The sequence below is a fragment of the Pseudophryne corroboree genome, chromosome 5 (genome assembly GCF_028390025.1).
Source record: "Pseudophryne corroboree isolate aPseCor3 chromosome 5, aPseCor3.hap2, whole genome shotgun sequence".
Lineage (NCBI taxonomy): Eukaryota > Metazoa > Chordata > Amphibia > Anura > Myobatrachidae > Pseudophryne > Pseudophryne corroboree.
The window spans coordinates 120,222,078-120,242,880 of NC_086448.1; the positions used below are offsets into that span (position 1 = coordinate 120,222,078).

The window sequence follows — 20,803 nt, forward strand, 5'->3', positions numbered from 1 at the left end:
GATAACTTTGTTAGGGATCCCTCTTCTGGCTAGAATCAGCCGTTCAACTTCCATGCCGTCAAACGTAGCCACGGTAAGTCCTGATAGATGAACGGGCCCTGTTGCAGAATATCCTCGCAAAGAGGTAGAGGTCACGGATCTTCGAGGAGCATCTCCAGAAGGTCCGCGTACCAGGCCCTTCTTGGCCAGTCCGGATCAATGAGTATTGCTTGAATCTTTTCCCTTTTTATTCTTTTTAGAATTCTTGGGATCAGAGGAAGAGGAGGAAACACGTACACCATCTGATAGACCCATGGAGTCGTCAGAGCGTCTACCGCCACTTCCTGTGGGTCTCTCGACCTGGAACAATACCGCTTGAGCTTCTTGTTGAGACGAGAGGCCATCATGTCGATTTGTGGATATCCCTACCGACCTGTCAAGCACCTGAACACTTCCTGGTGAAGGCCCCACTCCCCCGAGTGCAGGTCGTGTCTGCTGAGGAAGTCTGCTTCCCAGTTGCCTACTCCCAGAATGAACACCGCTGACAATGTCACAGCATTTTTTTCTGCCCAGAGGAGAATCCTTGACACCTCTGACATTGCTGCTCTGCTTTTAGTTCCGCCCTGTTGGTTTATGTACATCACTGCTGTTACATTGTCCGACTGGACCTGAATGGCCCGATCGTGAAGAAGATAAGAGGCCTGCAGAAGGGTGTTGTATATGGCCCTGAGTTACAGAATGTTGATTGGAAGGATGACTTATTGACTTGACCATCTTCCTTGAAACTGCACCCCCTGAGTGACTGCTCCCCAATCTCTGAGGCTTGCGTCCGTGGTTAACAGGTCCAGTCCTGAATTCCAAACTTCCGACCCTCGACGAGGTGAGAAATCTGTAGCCACCACAGTCGGGAGATCCTGGCTTTTAGCGACAGACGGATCCTCTGGTACATGTGAAGATGTGATCCGGACCATTTGTCCAAGAGGCTACCATTTTCCTCAGAAGGCGAATGCTTAGATGCACCGATATCCGGGTTGGCTTCAGTACATCCTGAACCATCGACTGGATTACTAATGCCTTTTCCAATGGAAGGAACACTTTCTGCGACTCCATTTCCAGTATCATTCCCAGGAATGGGAGTCTCCGTGTTGGCTCCAGGTGAGATTTCGGAAGGTTCAGAATCAACCCATAATCCTGGAGAAGTTTGGTTGAGAGACCAATGCTGTCCAGCAACCTCTCCCTGGACGGCGCCTTTATCAGAAGATCGTCCAGGTAAGGAATTATGTTCACTCCCTGCTTGCGGAGTATAAACATCATCTCTTCCATCACTTTGGTGAACACCTTCGGTGCCATGGAGAGACCAGGGCCTGGAACTAGTAGTGACAGTCCTGCAGTGCAAACCGTAGATAAGCTTGATGAGGCGGCCAGATCGGAATGTGAAGGTATGCATACTTGATATCCAGAGACACTAGGAATTCCCCTTCCTCCAGACCTCAGATCACTGCTCTCAGAGACTCCATCTTGAACTTGAACACTTTTAAGAACGGATTCAAGGACTTGAGGTTCAGAATTGATCGTACCAAACTGTCCGGTTTTGGTACTACAAACAAGTTGGAATAGTACCCCTTGTTGTGCAGATGAGGTGGAACTGGTACAGACTTTTGAGTCTGTACCAGTTTTTGGATGGCCTGCTGTAAAGTTATACTTGCCTCTTGTGAAGATGGTAAGCCTGATTTGAAGAATCTGTGAGGTGGGAGCTCTTGGAACTCCAGTCTGTAGCCCTGGGAAATAAGATCTATGACCCAGGGATCCTGGCATGAACTTGACCAAATGTGACTGAAGAATTTTAGTCGGGCTCCCACCTGACAGTCCTCCGGGCATCGTGGTCCACTGTCATGCTGAAGGCTTTGAGGAAGCAGAGCCTGAGCTCTGTTCCTGAGAACCTGCAGTTGCTGGTTTTTGTGGTTTACCTCTTGTGCCTCTGGAGGCCGTAGAGGCACTTCTGGATTTTCCCTTAAACTTGGCTGTCCGAAAGGACTGCAAATTTGAAGCTGAATAAGCTTTCCTGGCTGGGGGAGCTGCGGAAGGAAGATGCGTAAATTTACCCACAGTAGCTTTGGAGATCCATTTGTCTAGTTCGTCTCCAAAAAAGGCCTCTCCTGTGAATGGTAGGCCTTCCACGCCTTTCCTGTGTCCGCATCAGCAGTCCACTGGCTTAGCCACAAGCCCCTGCGTGCTGACACTGCCATAGCGGTGTTGCATGCGTTAAGCAAACCAATCTCTTTTATGGCTTCCACCATGAAGTTCGCAGAATCCTGTATATGCTGCAGGAGTAAAACAACACCCCCCCTAGACAAGTAGTCCAACCCCTCAGTTAGGTCACCTGACCATTTAGCAATGGCTTTTGTGATCCACACACATGCCACCTAAGCAGCTGTGTACAATGATTTGAGTGTAGTCTCAATTTTACGATCAGCTGTATCTTTTAGGGAGTCTGCACCAGGGACAGGCAATACAATTTTTTGTGACAGCCTAGAGACTGATGCATCCACTATCGGTGGATTTTTCCATTTTTTCCTATCCTCCAGAGGAAAGGGAAAAGATGAGAGCAACCTTTTAGGGACTGAAAATTTCTTATCAGGATCAACCCATGGTTCTTCAAATAGGGGTATTCAATTCCTATGATGCAGGAAAAGTGACTGAGGACTTCTTTTTTACATTAAAATAAGATTCTTCACACTCCTCTGACACCTTATCAGGAATTTGCAGAACATCTCTGATAGCCTCTATAAGAGCCTTTATTCCCCGTGACAGAGTAGCATCCCCTACCCCCTCCAAATCCACCTCACCCTCCTCCATGTCTGACCCATTAGCATCAGAGTCATATTGCAGGATATGGGCCAGTGATCGTTTTTGTGGACAAATGGGAGGTGAATGGGATTGAGAGGCTGGTTTGGGGACTGAGTCTCTATTCATAAACTCATCCACAGTCTGTCTTAAGTATTGCGTCACTTTCTTGTTGCGGGATAGTTTTGCAGAAATATTTGAGATCATTCCCTTAATGGAATTAACCCACTCCGGTTCAGCCCCGCTATTTTGGGGAGGTGCACTGCCCTGAGTACCCAGGTGTGAGCCCCACGGGGAAGAGGAACACTTCGCTGTACAAGAAACACACTCTTTGCCTGACATAATGTAAATGTGACAGCACACACAGGAAAAGGTTAAGCACAATTAACCCACAAAGAGCCCTTCAAGGAGACACAGAGTTATTTGGAGCCAGCCCGCACCGCGCCCTTATCGCTAATGCCAAGCTTAGCCGGGTTGCAGACTAAGTACCCTGATAGGGGACTTAGTATACTAATAATCGCTTCCCCCTGCTATGACCCCCTGGTACCGCTGAGATAATCTGGAGTGTCCCTGTCAGTCAGCGTCTGTGTCCACTGCAGAGGGAAAATGGCGCTGGTGAGCTGCTGGATCCGCTCATAGTGAAGGCCCCGCCCCTTCAATGGCACGCGGTCTTCCCACTTTTTTTATACTGGCTGAGGAATCTGGTGCTTAAAATGGGGAGAAAACCGTTTTAAAGCTGTTTTTGCCAGTGTGGGTACTGTGTACAGTGTACTGAGACACAGCTGTGTACAGTGTCTGGAGACGCATTCCACCCGGTTAGAAGCCGTGCGTCTCCATACCCTCATGCCGCCATAATAGCCGGTGACCCGCTAGCCGGGACACTGGCTTAGTACTCACCACTCTTCATTCTTCTGGCTCTGTTATGGGCGGCGGCGTGCTGCGGGAATGTACGCTCACCGTGGTGGGGCTTGCGAATAGTTCCCTCAGGAGCTAGTGTCCTGTCAGCAGGGAAAGGGACCATTAACCCTTCAAGAGGTTGGGCCGTTCCCCCCGAAGTCCCACGAAGCAGGCAGGCTGGTGCCAACCAGCCCTGCCTAAAATAACAAAAATATAAAATAAATGCAGAAAACTCTTCAGGAGCTTCCATAAGCGTGACCGGCTCCTCTGGGCACATTTTCTAAATTGAGTCTGGTAGCAGGGGCATAGAAGGAGGAGCCAGCCCACACTATCAAATTCTTAAAGTGCCCATGGCTCCTAGTGGACCCATCTATACCCCCATGGTACTAAATGGAACCCCAGTATTCTCTAGGATGTAAGAGAAATACTGTATCACAGCGATTAGTTGCAAAAAGAAATTGAGTATTGTAGGCAGTATTACAGATGTGTCCTTTGCTTTCTTATTGCTGCCAAAATGCATACGAATCATGGCAGTGCTATGCTGCAGCAGGCACAATTAAGTCGCTCCTGTGGGTCTCCCACTGTAGGTGAATGAATAGCGGGTGGTGCGTACCTGCACTCCCTCTATCCCACCAGCAGCATACGCAATACTACAACAAGACATCTAAATTTGTATAAAATTTTGGTCAATTGTCTCAAATATATTGTTACCAATGTTATATACAACTATCTACATATGCATCGCAGCAACATTGCAAAAGGACACTTCTGTATGCCATAAGTGGAGCTAGACACGCCCTTTGCGCAGCGTATGGCATGCCCCTTTACCATCACTGTGACTCTCCCTGAATCTAGTTTCAAAAGTAGGCAAGTATCCACCCCACCCCTTCAGTATGATGCCATGCACTCAGGGGGTGTGAATGGCACCTTGGCGCAAGTCAGCCCTGTTATGGTACTGTGTGCATTTGCAAGAATTAAAAAAAAGAAGTGTTACAACTTAAATTGTGTCCTGTCTTCCTCTTACATAGTTCAAGCAGCACCTGGATTTCATCCCAACCCAGTATGATTCGGCTCAAATGATAGGTGTCTGGATAAAAGTGCAGTTTGGCCACCTACTTATGTGACCATATTGAGTTACAACCAGTCTGTACAGTATATGCTCAGGCCAAACAGCAAATCTCCTCCAGGGTAATAGGGAGCTGTTGCTGGTGCATATTAATGTCCAAGAGGACGCGTGTGCAGCAGGCACCCTCCTTTGAGAAGTGGGTACCCCCCCAGCTATTCATCTTACTTTTTTGCTTGCATTGTTCAGCGGCATCTTCCCAAAGATGTCACTAGGAAGATGGAACTACAGAGGAGGCGGATGAACCCACTTGCCGGCGCAAGACAAGTTTACTCTGGTTGCATGGGGTGTGGTGCCCAGGGGCTTGTGTGGAAATACACCAATGACCTGTTGGAAGGTGACCCTTTGGACAGACCATTCTATGAGCATCTTCAGACTGAGGGCCTAATTCAGACCTGATCGTAACCGTGCAAAATTTTGCATGGCCACGATCAGTTACTCAGACATGCGGGGGGATGCCCAGCACAGCGCTAGTCTGCCCCGCATGTCAGGCCCTACCCCCCCGCACAAGTACAAAAGCATCACACGGCGGCGATGCTTTTGTACCTGAAGAGTAGCTCCGCCTGCACGCTAGCAGGGAGCTACCTGTCGCTGTTCGGGTTGGAGCAGCTGCGTGTGACATCTCACAGCCGCCGCGGCATGTCCCACCCAACGGCGCAGGCATGCCTGCATTGCCCGGACCACGCCCAAAGAACGTTGGCCTAACGCCGCCAGCCCGCCCAATCTCACCCAGCGACCTCCTCTGCCTGTCAATCAGGCAGAGGCGATCACTGGGCTGAGATGGCCATCGGCTGTCTGGCATGCGCCGGTGCACTGCGGCGACGGCACATGCGCAGTTCAGTCCTGATCGGCTGCTGTGCGGAAGCGCACAGCAGCGATCAGGTCTGAATTAGGCCCTACATTTTCCAACATGTCCAATAATGATTTGAATAAATGTAGCGGGATTATTATCAGGCATGTGGGTCATTTTAGCACCACAGACGCCGTGCCATTGGGCTAATTATCCCGTATTGCTCAGCATTTGTCTTATCACTAAATTTGCCACCTGTACTTCATTCAGCTCAGCCTGAGCATGGAGCGTATATTCAGCACATTGTACATGAAGCAGATAGCTTTTAGCCTGCAGCTGAATATCCAATCTAGAATATTGTCCTGCTAATATCTAGAGCACAGGAGATGTGTTATTAATATATGTCAAAGTAAAACCACAAGTCTGCAGATATGTCCAAGCTCATTTCTGGTTTCATTAAATGCACGGTAATGCAAAATGTCACAGGTCTACAAAGCCCTGCAACATGAAATATCACACTGAACGTTCCTGTCAGTTTCCCAAACTCCGCCAAATCTGCCCAGGTTTTCAGGATATCCATGCATGAGCACAGGTGACTGCTAGTACCTCAGTCAATTTGATTTAACTACAGTATCTGGACTTAAGCATGATTATCCTTATATCTGACCTGAACGGTAATGGCGGAGTCTGGGAAACTCTGCTGCAGCTGTACCTGAGAGTGCAGTGACTGGACCACTGTTATATTTACAGGCACAAGGCTGGCCAAAGCTCATGATATGTGACTATGTGACTTCTGTTGTCATTTCACCAGGTTGGTATCCTCACAGAATGATTGCACACATAAGCCAATAACATTATCTGACCTCTTTTATCACCAAACTTCAGGTTGGATTGCCGATTCTGCTAAAAAGCAGAATCTGCAACCGTTTCTTTCGCATGATGGGGATTGCGACGCAGTTAGATTGCGGTTCCAGCAACTGTGGATGACCCCTGCCTTCGCAGCCTGGTTATGAAGACAGGTGCACCGCCGCCATGTTCTTTGTCGGAATGGCTGTGCGTAGCGTCGCGCAGCTGCCTCAAAAATGGTCCACCTCCGTTTTTGCCACCATGGACCCGTAACGCCGTAACACCCCCCCCCCCCCCCCCATGCCCACTGCTGTCAATCAAGGTGCTGTAGCATGCTGTTGCATCCTTGCAGGATGCGACAACACTTTGATTGTGCATGTGTTGTGCAGCGGTGGCATATGCGCAGAATTACAAAAATTGCTCTATTGCTATTTTTGTAATTCTGTGTTGCAAGCTGAATGAGTGCCTATGTATTAAGATTTTTTTCTGGTTTCATATATATTTCTGGCAAACATGCACTGTGATATTAGTCAAATGTTGAAGTTGGTATGATATTGCAGAGTACTGTCTATTTACTAAGCCTTGGATGGAGATAAAGTCGGTGGAGATAAAGTACCAGCCAATCGGCTCCTAATTGTCATTTTTCAAACACAGCCTGTGGCATAGCAGTTAGGAGCTGATTGGCTGGTGCTTTATCTCCAGCGACTTTATCTCCACCCAAGGCTTAGTAAATAGACCCCTGCTCTCAAGAGCAATAAACATAAGCAAATTTACAGTACCTTGAAATTAGCATTAGCTGAAAGTGAAAATCCCTTTAACATTTTGTATGCTACTATAGTTTTATCATTTTTCCTTTGACGCGTTTCTCATGTTTAATCACCACAAATTGAGCAAAAATGTAATGTGGGCAGGTCATGTACTGTATATCATCTGTCAGTCTTACACTTGCTTACAAAACATGGGGGGAATGTAATAGGGTGTAAGAATAAGGAAACAAGAGATTTTTTTGTTTTTTTAAAGTGGCAATCATTTACATGGCAAAACCAGCTGGATTTTGCCATGTAAATGATTGCCACTTCAAAAAAAACAAAACAAAAAACAGAACTCTCACAAAATGTCTCACTTCCTGATTTTCACACCCTATTACATTCCCCCCCCATATTTTTTACCTCTAAACATCCTAGTGACATTCGGTGGACCCCTTCATTCTAAGTAAAGCATTCGTTACCTCTAATACCAAGAAATAAAGACACGGAGACTTGAATTTGGCAGAAAAATTGCTAGCTATTTATTTGACCCTAACCATAGCAAACCTGTAAATGAAAACTTTGTTAAGATGCCGATTCAGCCGGCATATGGTGGCAGAAAAAAGAACGGCTCTATTAAACTGAAGCTAACCTTAAAATGCTAAAATCAAAACCATCCTAATTTAACTACAAACTATCAAAAATGGTAATAGGTGCTAGCTCAACCCCCACAGTGACTACCCACCCTGATGGGTGCCCTGCCGCTGCCTCCCGGTCGGGTGGTCGAGCGGCCAATAAGTCGATGGAGGTGAGTGCACCTAAACCACATCAAACTGATCACTACAGCTTACCATACAACTACAAACTGCCGTTCTTTTCCGCCAATAAATAGCCAACGATAAAACCAGCCAACAATTCAATGCCAAGGCACTCCGTGCCAGAACCTCTACCAACAGGGCGGGAGGGCGGGAAGGCAATTTCACCAACAAGAGAGAAACAAAATGGCCTATCCTTCCCTATATATACTAACCCTCCCCTTTTCCCAAGGGCTGTACTTTCCTTCCAGCTAGGTCCACCCCTCACAAGATGTTTAACTCATTCCTTTCCTATGCTGTCAATTCTCTCTCCTAAACATCCTAGTGACATTCGGTGGACCCCTTCATTCTAAGTAAAGCATTCGTTACCTCTAATACCAAGAAATAAAGACACGGAGACTTGAATTTGGCAGAAAAATTGCTAGCTATTTATTTGACCCTAACCATAGCAAACCTGTAAATGAAAACTTTGTTAAGATGCCGATTCAGCGGGCATATGGTGGCAGAAAAAAGAACGACTCTATTAAACTGACGCTAACCTTAAAATGCTAAAATCAAAACCATCCTAATTTAACTACAAACTATCAAAATTGGTAATAGGTGCTAGCTCAACCCCCACAGTGACTGCCCACCCTGATGGGTGCCCTGCCGCTGCCTCCCGGTCGGGTGGTCGAGCGGCCAATAAGTCGATGGAGGTGAGTGCACCTAAACCACATCAAACTGTAAATCACTACAGCTTACCATACAACTACAAACTGCCGTTCTTTTCCGCCAACAGCGAAAGACTCCTCCCCAGAGTCTTCGCACCGCCACCATAACCTCACCCTAACTCCTGCAACACTAGGAACAGATCCTCCAGGAAAAGCATCATCCCCTCATTGGATAGATGCACACCATCAGGCCGAAAAAGGTGACTGTCTCGGAACCGAATCCTAGGGTGGCGAACTACCTTGCCTCCGTGGGACAGCACCCACTTCGCCACCGCCCCATTCACCTTCTTTCTGGCCTCATCCATCAGGCGACCATCCGCCACCCCTCGCCAACTCAACCTTGGCACCATCAGGGAGAAAACCAATGCACAATTGGTCCATGCTGCGGCCACACTGGCCAGATCCTGTATCATGGCCCACCGCAGCTCCAAAGATGTCCTCTTCCCTAGGTCGTTGCCACCTAGATGGACAACCAGTACTCTAGGGACTCCATGCTTGCTGGCCTGACTGACTAGTCTAATCCTCAGATCTTTCCACATCATTCCTCGCCAACCAAGCCATCTAACTCCCTGAGCCCTAGGAAACAGCTGAGCCCCCTCCGAGGCTAAAAACTTTGCGGCCCAAAAAACATACGAGTGGCCAACCACCCAAACGGTCAAGTCATCAGCAAACCAACCCGAAGAGGAGGAAAGGGGGGTAAAATTGGTTACTAAATATCTATACCATTGTTAGTAAATGCGTTAACCTGAAGGATCTGCCAAAAAGAAAATTTTTTGTTTCCGTATATTGCAGAAGTCACGGCCTAGCCGATCTGCACGAGCTTCCAGCCAATTTGAAGCAGAACATGAACACACAAATGGGAAAGATTAAAACAAAAATAAGAAAATAAACGGGGGGGGGGGGTAAAAAAGGGGTAAAACATGTAAGAACTCAGCTGGAGGTGAAAGCGTAAAAACCTGCTGAGGGACTTTGATTAGAACAGATTAGCCGAATTGTGGATTAGAATTCAGTCCGTCAAGTCAGGCCAAAAATCGCAAAATAACTCCAGACCCCCGCTGCCGGCTCACGTTAGCAGCGGCGAGTGGCTAATCCCTGAGTAGGATAAAACGGGCAAACAAACAAACTTACAACACCAGAACATACAGAACTGTAACAACATGATTATAACAACTGTAATATAACAAAATACCTCGCGCGAGCCAACATCTCAAGCAACGGGGCGAATATACCGTCTGTAACTTGACGACTTCCATCGCCCCACCGCCTGGATTTCAGCCCTTGAAAATCCTGCCGTCGCAGCCGACGTAGCAGCCCCTATGCGGAAGGAATGTGTCCCGAAAGCAGCGGGTGGAAGGCCCAAACTCGCCAGACAACGACTCAACATCCAACAAAATTGATATTTCGTCACTGGCAGCCCGTCATAGTGCAGCAGCCACGACCCCCGACATTCGGGCCGTACTGCCTCATATTGCACTGCCAATCGTACTGGGCAGATGCCCTCCTCCAGCGCCGGAACCAACGTGACCCATCGACCTCTCCCCACTTGGTCCGTCTTAGAGCGGCGCAATCTGCATAGCAAGGACCTCTCACCCACCACCACGTCCCCAACGAGCATGCGCGCTTCTGCTCGCTTAGAAGGTGCTACCAATTCTGAAACCCTAAAGGCTCCGTGGTAAGCCATTGAGAATGCCAAACTAAACAGCAGCGACTCAAACAAGGACGACGCGATACCTCCAACCGCCCCGATGACAGCCGGCAGCAAGGCCGCATCAATGGGCCGCCTCCTGTCAGGCGGCGTTGGCGCGACGCGCGCCCATCCTTTCATTGCCTTCAGCAGAACCCCACTTTTCGTCGCGTCGGGGACGCCCTTAATTTTACTGAAGATCTAAATGCCCGCCAAGTACCGGGATACCACCGCCCTGGACCTACCCGAAACATACAGCAGCCAAATAAAAGAAAGCATCATCCGATGCCCGCTTTACCTTGTTGATGATGTCCTCGAACAAACTCCTCCCACTCGCTCCAAGCTTGTCCGTAAGCCTTAAGCGTGGTTGGCGCGACTGACCTCAACGCTAGACCCTCCAGTCCGGCCCGATCACCTGCCAGACATAACCGGGACAATGAAAACCTTGCTCGTCGGCCTCGGGAGCCAACAAGCAAAACCTTTCCCACTGCCCACGTGACAATGCGTCGGCAATTCCATTCTCCAGCCCAGGGACATGCTGCGCGCGAAACCACACGTTCCTACGTAGGCATATCAATAGCAACTGCCCCAGCACCCTTAGAACCACTAGCGACTTTGCCATCTGGTTGTTTATCGCATGCACCACGCCCAGATTGTCACATCTAAACAAGATGCTACGATTAGCCAGACGCTCGCCCCAGACCTCCAGCGCCACCATAATGGGGAAAAGCTCCAGAAGCAAGAGGTCCTTCGTCAAACCCTCACGATGCCATTCCGCCGGCCATGAGGCCGCGCACCAAGATCCCTTCAGATAGCAACCGAATCCGGAGGCCCCCGCCGCGTCGGTGAACAGCTGCAACCTAGCGCTGTCGACCGTTGGGGCCTGCCATATACACACTCCGTTGAAGTCCTCCAGGAACGAGGCCCATACGGCCAAATCCCTCTTAATCTCAGCGGACAAGCGCACGAAATGGTGTGGTCTGGCACACCCCGCCGTCGCCCTCTCTAGCTTCCGGCAGAAAACCCTGCCCATCGGGATTACCCGACAAGCAAAGTTCAACATGCCCAGCAAGGATTGCGCCTGCCGCAGTTTGACTTTACGCGACCCCTCAAACCGGCAAATAGCGTCGCGGAGCTTCACCACCTTGTCTCGAGGCAGTCGACACGATCCCGTCACCGTGTCAATCTCGATCCCCAAAAATGACAGACAGGAGACCGGTCCCTCTGTTTTATCCTTGGCCACAGGTACGCCGAAGTGGCAAAACAGAGCTTGGATGCTGAAAAGCAAGTCGCCGCATCGCGGCGAATTTGCTGGCCCCGTACACAGGAAGTCATCGAGGTAATGGGCGACCCCGTGACCTCCTGACGAAGACTCCACGCACCAATGTAAAAATGTGCTAAACCGTTCGAAATATGAGCATGAAACGGAACATCCCATCGGCAAACACTTGTCGATGAAATATTCCGTTCCAATCCGGAAACCCATAAAGCGGAATGAGTCCGAATGTAACGGCAGCAACCGAAAAGCGGACTCAACATCGATCTTAGCCATGAGGGCCCCGGCCCCGTAAGTGCGGACCATCTCCAACGCCTCGTCAAACGACTGATACACCACCGAGCAATGAGCCGGCGGTATCGCGTCATTGACCGACGCCCCCGACGGGTAAGAAAGATGCTGGATAAGCCTAAAAGCGCCTGGAGTCTTCTTGGGAACCACCCCCACTGGGGAGATGACCAAGCCTTCCACCGGGGGTGAGGGAAACGGTCCCTCCATCCTGCCCAACCTGACCTCTTTATCTACCTTCTCCCGCAGCACCAACGGCAAGGCTCGGGCAGACTGGAGGTTCCGCTGGGCCCTAACCGACACCTCGCTCGCAACAGGCAAACGAAAACCAAAACGAAAACCCGAAAACAAAAATAACGCGTCGGCCCTATTTGGATACCAATCCAACCACTTGCCCATCGTATCCAAATTAATTGGCGTTGGCGCTCTGCGGAGCGCTCCCGCTTGCTGCCGATCTTGGGTAAGTTTGCTTACCCCGGGTACCTTGACGACTACCTTTGAAGCAGGAGGAGGCCGGGTGGGAACCGCCACACTGTAGGCATGAGTGTCGAAACCGACACTGCTTGCCGAAGGAACATGCCGCGTTATTAAACGCAAAGCATTTTCCCTTTGCGGCGGCCTGTCCCCCTGTGCGGACGGCCGACCTACCTGGCCTGGCCGATCCGCCGTCCGCGCTGGGCCCTTGGGCGGATGACCCCGCACGGTGCCCGTCCGCCCCCGCGTTCCGGGGCTCCTTACCCTGTTGCGACGCCCGAGTGACCTTGAGCCAGACTTCCACGTCCTTGAACCCAAAGTCCATCACCTGTAACCCATCCTGCTTCTCCCGGAACTCTTCGTCATATCTACGCCATTCAGTGCCCGACGACGTGCGTTGCATATCATGTACGAGATGCAGGTACCGAATGATATTCATGTGCTCGTCCGGCCTATCCTCTAGGTAACAAGCCGCGAAGACCCAAAAACCGGCCAGCCAGTTGTCGAAGGAACGAAAGGCATGCCCTTCTTTGCTGCCACCGACTTAAAGTCCTTCTTTGCGTCCTTAGTCAAGACGAACACATCGACGTAGTCCCCCCTGCGAATCTTCCTCCGGCAGCTGTCCCTCAGCCCCCGCATCACGGCAGTATACTCGCAGCGGACTACCCCGGGCAGATCACGTCACTTCTTGGCCCTGCGAGCGTCCTCGCTAAGCCGCCTACGCCTCTTCCGCCTCTCCTGCTGCCCCGCGGCCATCTTGGCGAATTTCGTCGCGCGTTTCTTTGCCCTAGTCGTGCTACTGACTTCGGACGCTTGCGACGACAGAGAAGAAGAAGAGGAAGAGCTGCGGGAACTTGAGCGCGTGCAAGAGCCCGACCCCGAATGCCCCACCTCACCTGATGCCGTCGACTGCTCAGACCCGGAATCTTCCGGCGTGGCAAAACCGACATCCTCATCTTCCGACCCCGTCATCCCCATGTATTTCGCGCTCACCTGTAGAAGAAAGAGGAACAGAGGACCCAGACAGCAGAGGCGGCGCGCGACTATCAACCCAGGGGGCAGGCGTCACCATTAACCGCTCCCACTCGCCCCGTCCGGGCTGCTGATGGAGTTGCGACGCGGCCACTCCTAGCTCCCGGCAGGCGCGAGCAACCCGCTGGGCTGCTGACATTGCGCGCATATCGGAACCGCCAGCCGCCGCCGGCGCGCCGGAACTGTTCGCCAGTTCCGGGGCCGCCGCCACCATGGCCAGGGCCGACGCCAGCGTTCCGGGAGGGTCAGGACCACCCCAAGACGCGGCGCCGTCTCCCGTGGGTACCCGGGCCGGCGTCGGCGTGTCCCGATCCGCCCGGAGCCGAGAAGTTGTCACACGGGGCCCCGCTGTCCGGCGCCCAGATCGGCCCGGTGGGGAACCGCCAGCGTCCCTGAGATCCCGTGGCCCGTTCTCCCACCCATCACTGCCGTCTCCCAGCCCCTGCCCTTCGGGGCCAACGCTGCCAAGGCTGTCCTCCTCCCTGCGGGCACCCCTCCCCCGCCGGCCGGAGCTACCTCCGCCTACTGGGGGGGCCCCGCGTCGGGAGAGCTCTCCTGCTTGTGCCTCCCTGCCATTACCTGGCTGATCACTGCCCCTCCTCCTCCCCCCCGCCCCTCGCCGGGCTCCGGCTGTAGGGGAGAGGGCTGGGGAGACAAGGAGGACTGCGGCGCCGCTGCGCGCACACGTGCGCGAGCGACGCCGCCGGAGGCGAGCGTGGGCACGCGTGCACATTGTGCGCGCGTCCCACTGCTTCCCGCCCGCGATCTCCCGGCCGAAACCTCCGTAGCCACCGCCGAGCGAGGACCCGCGACAGGCCTCGCTCGGCTCACCAACGGCTCCCGCCCGGCCTCCCCCCCCCCGCCTGGCACCTCCAGTCGGCCTCGGCAAGGGGGGAGTAGTCAGAGCCGAGTGCGGCTCCATGGACGGGCGCCCGGCACGGCGCGCCTGCGCGCGCCCGCGTGCACCCGACCCGGATGTCTCCTCCGCAGCGCTCGGAGGTGAGGGCTGCTGCCTTACCACCTCCGAGCGACCTGACAGGACCACTGGCCCACCCCGCCGCCCGCGCCCGGCCGGCAAAGCCGCCCTGGCCTCAAGCTGCAAGGCTGACCCGGAACGCCGGCCCGAGTACCTTCCCGAACCAGTGGCGGCCCCAGGGGATGCCCCGAACCAGTGGCGGCCCCAGCCACCTCGTCCATGGGTCCAGCCCCACCGCTAGACACGCGGTAGCGGGCTGGGGTCCCGGCGGAACGACGAGGGCGGGAAGCCATAGTAGAGGTTTATTTAAGATGCAGGAAGAAAATGCAATAAAAAATGGGGGAGACTCTGCACTGCAGCACTCACCCACTACACAAGGCAATTTCACCAACAAGAGAGAAACAAAATGGCCTATCCTTCCCTATATATACTAACTATATACTTCCCTATATATACCTTTTCCCAAGGGCTGTACTTTCCTTCCAGCTAGGTCCACCCCTCACAAGATGTTTAACTCATTCCTTTCCTATGCTGTCAATTCTCTCTCCTTATCTTATTTGCACTGTGCAATAATTCACTGTTACTCCTATTTTGTACCTTGTAAAGCTCTATTGAGAATAATGGTTCCGGTATGAATGGTCGACCATGTTATGGTCGACAGTCATTAGTTCGACCACTATTGGTCGACATTGAAATGGTCAACATGGACACATGGTCGACACATGAAAATGGTCGGCACGTGAAAGGTCGACACATGAAAAGGTCGACATGAGGGTTTTTAAAAAAAAAATGGTGACGTTTTTTGCGTAAAGTGACGGGGAACCCCAATTAGTGCACCGCGTCCCCTTGCATGTCGACCATAACATGGTCGACCATCTGAACGGATACCGAGAATAATACCCCTTTTCCACCTGTAGCACGGGTCGCAGCCGGGAGCCTGACACGGCTGCGACACGTGCTACAGCCCCCTTTCCCACAGCGCTCACCAACCCGGCATATTGCTGGGTTGGTGACGCTGCTGCTGGCGCGGCAGGGGCGGCGCTGGGAGATCACATAATCTCCCAGCGCCGCCCTTCCATTCACTGTGAGCGGGAGCCGTGTCGCCTCGACACGGCTCCCGTTCACACTACACAGCTTACCGGGTTGAACACTTGATCCGGGAATTTGCCGGGGGGGGGGGGGGGGGCGTTTCCACTAGGGAAAAACACGGGTAAATGCGCGCCCCCACACATTTACCAGTGTTTTTAAAGGTAGTGGAAAAAGGGTATAACTGTTTTTAGATTGTACTGCAAGAACACATGACTGACTCATTAAAGCTTTTGTTTTATATCAGTCATACATAAGTGCAAATTAACAACGTCTATAAAGCTAGATTGGGATCATAATCTTTATAAGGAAAACACATTATTTTAAATGGTTTAAAGATTTAAAACAATGTCCTAAAGGGACACTTTATATTTAGCATGTAATTTAAAATGTATAATAGCTTGCGGTGGTATATGTCAAACTAAAATAGCGAAATTCCATTTTCTTAAACATTACACTCTGTATTATATTTTATTTAAACTGGGATTGTTATTTGAAAACATTATTTTAACGTAACCTGTACAATTATACATAGAACTGTAATCTGGATTTTTCCAAAACCGTTTCCCTCTCCAATCATATTGAAGTAATACGATTGGCAATGAGCAGAGGTTTACTGAGGTCAACGGTTCCTAAATCCTAATTGTGTTTATCCTGAAGGAGGTAAAATGAACCCCCCAGAATTACAGCTGTCAGTTTGGTCACACAGGGAAAAGCAAATTGTCTACTGCTTCCAAAAATGAAATACTGTGTTTTACAGTAAATAACTGTTACTATGCTGATGGTGAATTATTTACTTAATTTGCAATTGACAACCCCTTGTACTCTGCTCCTTTAGAAGAAGAATATTGACCTTGCAAAAATGTATACATATTGACTGACATATAACAGTACGGTGTCTTTTGTCCAAAGTAATTATATCTTTCTTAACCTCTATAATTTAATCTTTGATATTGAGGTTGTAACCTGTGTACTCTCTCCAGCTCTGTGTTCCTACGGTGCCTTTGTCTGTATCACATTTAAGATGTGTTCTTCTGTAAATAATGACTCATCAGGCATGACAGATGCTTTGTGAAATTCTGCTGTTATATCAATTTAAATTGTAATATTTTTTACAGTAAATTCCAGAATAACATCATCCAGACTATTGTCAAATAATTGACCTATGATTGAAGTCATACGCCCAAGTTTATCATTTCATTTTTCCTGTTACAGTAGGTTCCCTTTAAGATTGACATTGTCTTTGCTTTCCACTATTCTTGAGGGGTGTGGTTCAAAGGGTCGACAGTGTCTAGGTCGACCATGTTTGGGTCGACCACTAATGGTCAACAGTAGCTAGGTTGACAGGGATGCTATGTTGACAGGGTCTCTAGGTCTACATTGTCTAGATCGACAGGTCAAAAGGTCGACATGAGTTTTTAATGTTTTTTCGGTGTTGTTTTCTCCATACAGTGACCGGGAACCGCAATTAGTGCACGTCTTCTGGCAAGGTGCCTCGCTCCGCTACCGCTGCGCTCGGCACAGGTTACGGAACGGTTTGTAATTGCAATTGTAGTCCACGTGGATCGTTAACTATAAAAAAGTTTTTGTTTTTTTTAAAAACCTCATGTCGACCTTTTGACCTGTTGACCTAGAACATGTCGACCTAGAGACCCTGTCGACCTTGACACCATGTCGACCTAGTTACTGTCGACCAATAGTGGTCAACCTAAACATTGTCGACCTAGTTACTGTCGACCTAGAGACCCCATTCTTGAGGAACTGATCTAACTATGGGCCAGGATGTAATGAAGTAAAAGTTTGGCGGCCGAGCGGGATGCCGGCCAAATTCAGACTTTTTTTAAAGAAGCAATCATTTAGAAGGCATGGTTTAGCCTTGTACATGATTGACCCTTTAAAAAAACTTCCTGGATGGCTGCCGAATTCGGAATTTGTTACATCCTGGCCATGGAGTCTGTAAATACACTGTAAGAGCTTTATCAATTATTGAACTTGGCTGCTTATTCATGTTTGCAAGCAATGGGCAAATATGGGCAAATTGTGCATGTGCTGCGAATGCAATGTGCAAGTGCCAAGGTTCTGCTGCAATCCCGCTCACAATTAGGATTTCAAGGAATAGTGATTGACAGGAAGTGGCCGTTTGGAGGTGTTAAGAGAAAGAATACTGGGAGTGGTTGGGTAAATGCAGGTGTGTCATGGCCGTTTTCAGGGCGTGTATCTGCCATCAGCTGTAAACTTCTATGTGCAAAAATGATGTGCCTGCTGCGCTACCGCTGTGTCCAGTCTGCGTAGCCATAGACCTACCTTTAGCTTTGATTTCCACGTATTTGTGTATAGGCTGCTAATTACGAATGAGTCTTCGTTGGACGTCTCTTTTCATTTCTGGGCGTCAGCTTCACCTGCTAACATTAGCAATTATGTAGCCTAGAAAATCACTATCGCAATTGTATTTGCATATAAACATGAATTAGGCTGTAAGGTCCTTCATCACCCATGGGTGAATGCAACCTAGGTCAGGTGCTTTATCTGTAGTCATTTTGCTATGACGTAACTGCATAAAGTAACATTTTATGACGTACATAACCTATTTGCGGGTTTGGTAAGATTTACCAGCAGACAGGATGCCGGCTGTCAGTATACCGACAGCGACATCCTGTCAGCTGGAATCCCGGCAGCGAGTCCCCTCATGGGCTCGCTGCACTCGCCTAGATTCGGGCCCAGTGGCTCGCTTCACTCATCCACAGGTTCTTTTCCCACTCAGTTGGTGGCATGGACCCTCCAACCGAGTGGGTATATCGGGCGGCGTTCAGGATTTAATCTGTCGGCATTTCACCAGCTGTCGCGATTCCAGCGTCGGTCTCCTAAACGCCGGGATCCTGACAGCCAGCATTTTAACTGCATCCTTTATTGGAATTCAGATAACAAAAACCCCTTTCTCTTTATCTTCTTCGATTACTGTATATTTCCTAGCTTGCCAATAATCGGTCCAGTATTATGAGCTTTATGTGTCTGCTGTTTATGTACTGTGCTTTAAAAACATTTGTCATTAAGCTTACTGTCACCAGCAATTAATTATTCAGCTTTCTGATTTCTGTTTCTCAGACATATTTTGCTGCATTCTTTGTATTTCATCCCATTCTAGTTTTAATCACTGAAATGTTCCCACTCCCCAATGACCTATAATGCTGTTTTAATTAAACCACATCCTGTTTCCTTATATCCTTAGAGTTTTCTTGATAAGCGCAATGTGCTTACAACAATATATAGTTTATAAACATTTTCCATTTGGGTCTCTGTGGTTTTATTTAACAGCTTGAAAGCATACAGGTTTTACATATTATTTTTACATTTTATAGACAAACTATCCTTCCTAAACATGCTGTATTCATCCTGATTCAGTTCCCAGATAAGATTTTCATTGTGTCAGGCCTTAGCTACAGTATAACTAATAAATCATAACGTTCTTCCAACATCATTAATCCTAGATCACCTATTTAATTCTGGAAGCAAATGTTCCCATACATTTAATATTTCAAATTCTAATTCTATTTGATCCCCTACCCTGCTCTTCCCCAGTCTCCCTTTACCACTTCCTGTTGTCTGTACTACCTTGCACATTAATTCATTCTTCAACCTTCACCTGCCTTCTTATTCTAACCATCTGCCATCCCAGCACAACTGCAGCCTTCCCACTGAATGAATTGCAATCCATCTCCTCCGTAGAGATTATACTGTAGTTAAGGAATACATCTTTCTACTTTTCCCCCATAAGACGAAAAAAACAAAAACCCCAAGATGATCCTTCATACACTGTCTTGTGAGCCTTTTACTTCTAGATTACAGTTTATAATTTTGTGACATGATGAAAGAGAGAAGCTGATAAATAGTATTAACATCTAAAGGATACATAGCGCAGTCAAGTTACAGATGACTGGCTAATAGCCCCTCATTACAGTATGTTCATGATAATAAATAATAGCATAGATCTTAGAGAACTAGGAATCACATCATTAGTTTGTAAATCCTTTCTGAGCAATGCACTGGGATGAAAGGTCATTTAAAAGCTGGTTCTTTTATGTTCTATTAATTCAGATGGCTATGGATGTGACTTTCCAACGTAAACTACAGAATGTTGGCTAATGTGAGTCTCTTCTACAGGTTGTTATCTTATACTTTGAACCAAGCACATTCCGATGCATTCTCCTCAGATGGGTTCGTCTCTTGGGCTACGCTACTGTCTACGGAACAGTGACACTGAAGCTGTACAGGTATACTCTTTTGTTAACTAGATAACTCATAACAATTGACATTTGGAATACTATTTAAAGGTAATATTTTACCACTCAGAGGACCAGCGTCATCTACTCCCCACCCCCTGCTGATTTTCTTTTCTTCCCCTATCACTTGTGTCCATGGTGCAGTCTACCACTGCGGCATTCCAGTAGACTCTTCTAGCTCAAAAAACTTAGACATCCACTATGGACAATAGAACTTGCATGGGATCAGCCATGAGGTCAGCATTGGGTTTTCTGAACAGTGGCCTCATTCTGAGTTGCTTGAAATTCCAAATGTGAACACAGCGAGCATTTATCAGAAAACTGCGCATGTGAGCCATACTTATGAGCGTTCCAAGTTAGTTGGCCACATATTATTTCTCACATAGGGCTGGATAGGAATTACTGGGTGGCAGTGGGGTGTTCATACCAAGAACAAGTTTACCGACAATGTGTTATGGGTGTGTAGACACAGATGTGTGCTATTGGGAGGTCAATGTTTGTAGAGAGCCAACTGATTTCATTTTGATCTCCTGCTCCTAGGATGGGTCTGGTGCCAACCGTGATGCTTGTGATGACAACTGTTCTCGCGAGGGGAGGGTTGGCATAGACGAGGGCTGGCATAGAGGCATAGACTCAGTATATCAGCTGATATTGCCACATCCCTTCTGATCTCAGAAATCATTCATAATGTAATTTCAATTACATTATGTGTGACACTGAATCAGGACCATATTTTTTTCATTAGATAAAACACATTTTTTAGGAATAGCAAAAATTATTAAAATGAACACTTACTGTATATACAGTATATTTTCATTGTTTCATCTCCACAATGTTTGCAACAATAAACTAAGGATGGTGTAATGGTTAGCATTACTGCCTCACAGCACTGAGGTCATCAGTTAAATTTCCACTACAACCCCAACTGTTTGGAGTTTGTATGTTCTCCATGTACTTGCA

The 20,803-nt window shown here is 48.9% G+C and overlaps 1 protein-coding gene across 2 annotated transcripts in view; it reads left to right on the plus strand.

Annotated features, from left to right (window-relative positions):
* The window catches only part of GPR158 (G protein-coupled receptor 158), a 490,037-nt gene that overhangs the window by 390,571 nt on the left and 78,663 nt on the right, over positions 1-20,803 (plus strand). For both annotated transcript variants that reach the window (XM_063921634.1, XM_063921635.1), the window contains exon 6: positions 19,725-19,834. In XM_063921634.1, coding sequence (XP_063777704.1) covers positions 19,725-19,834 — 110 coding nt within the window. The remainder of the gene's footprint in view (positions 1-19,724; positions 19,835-20,803) is intronic.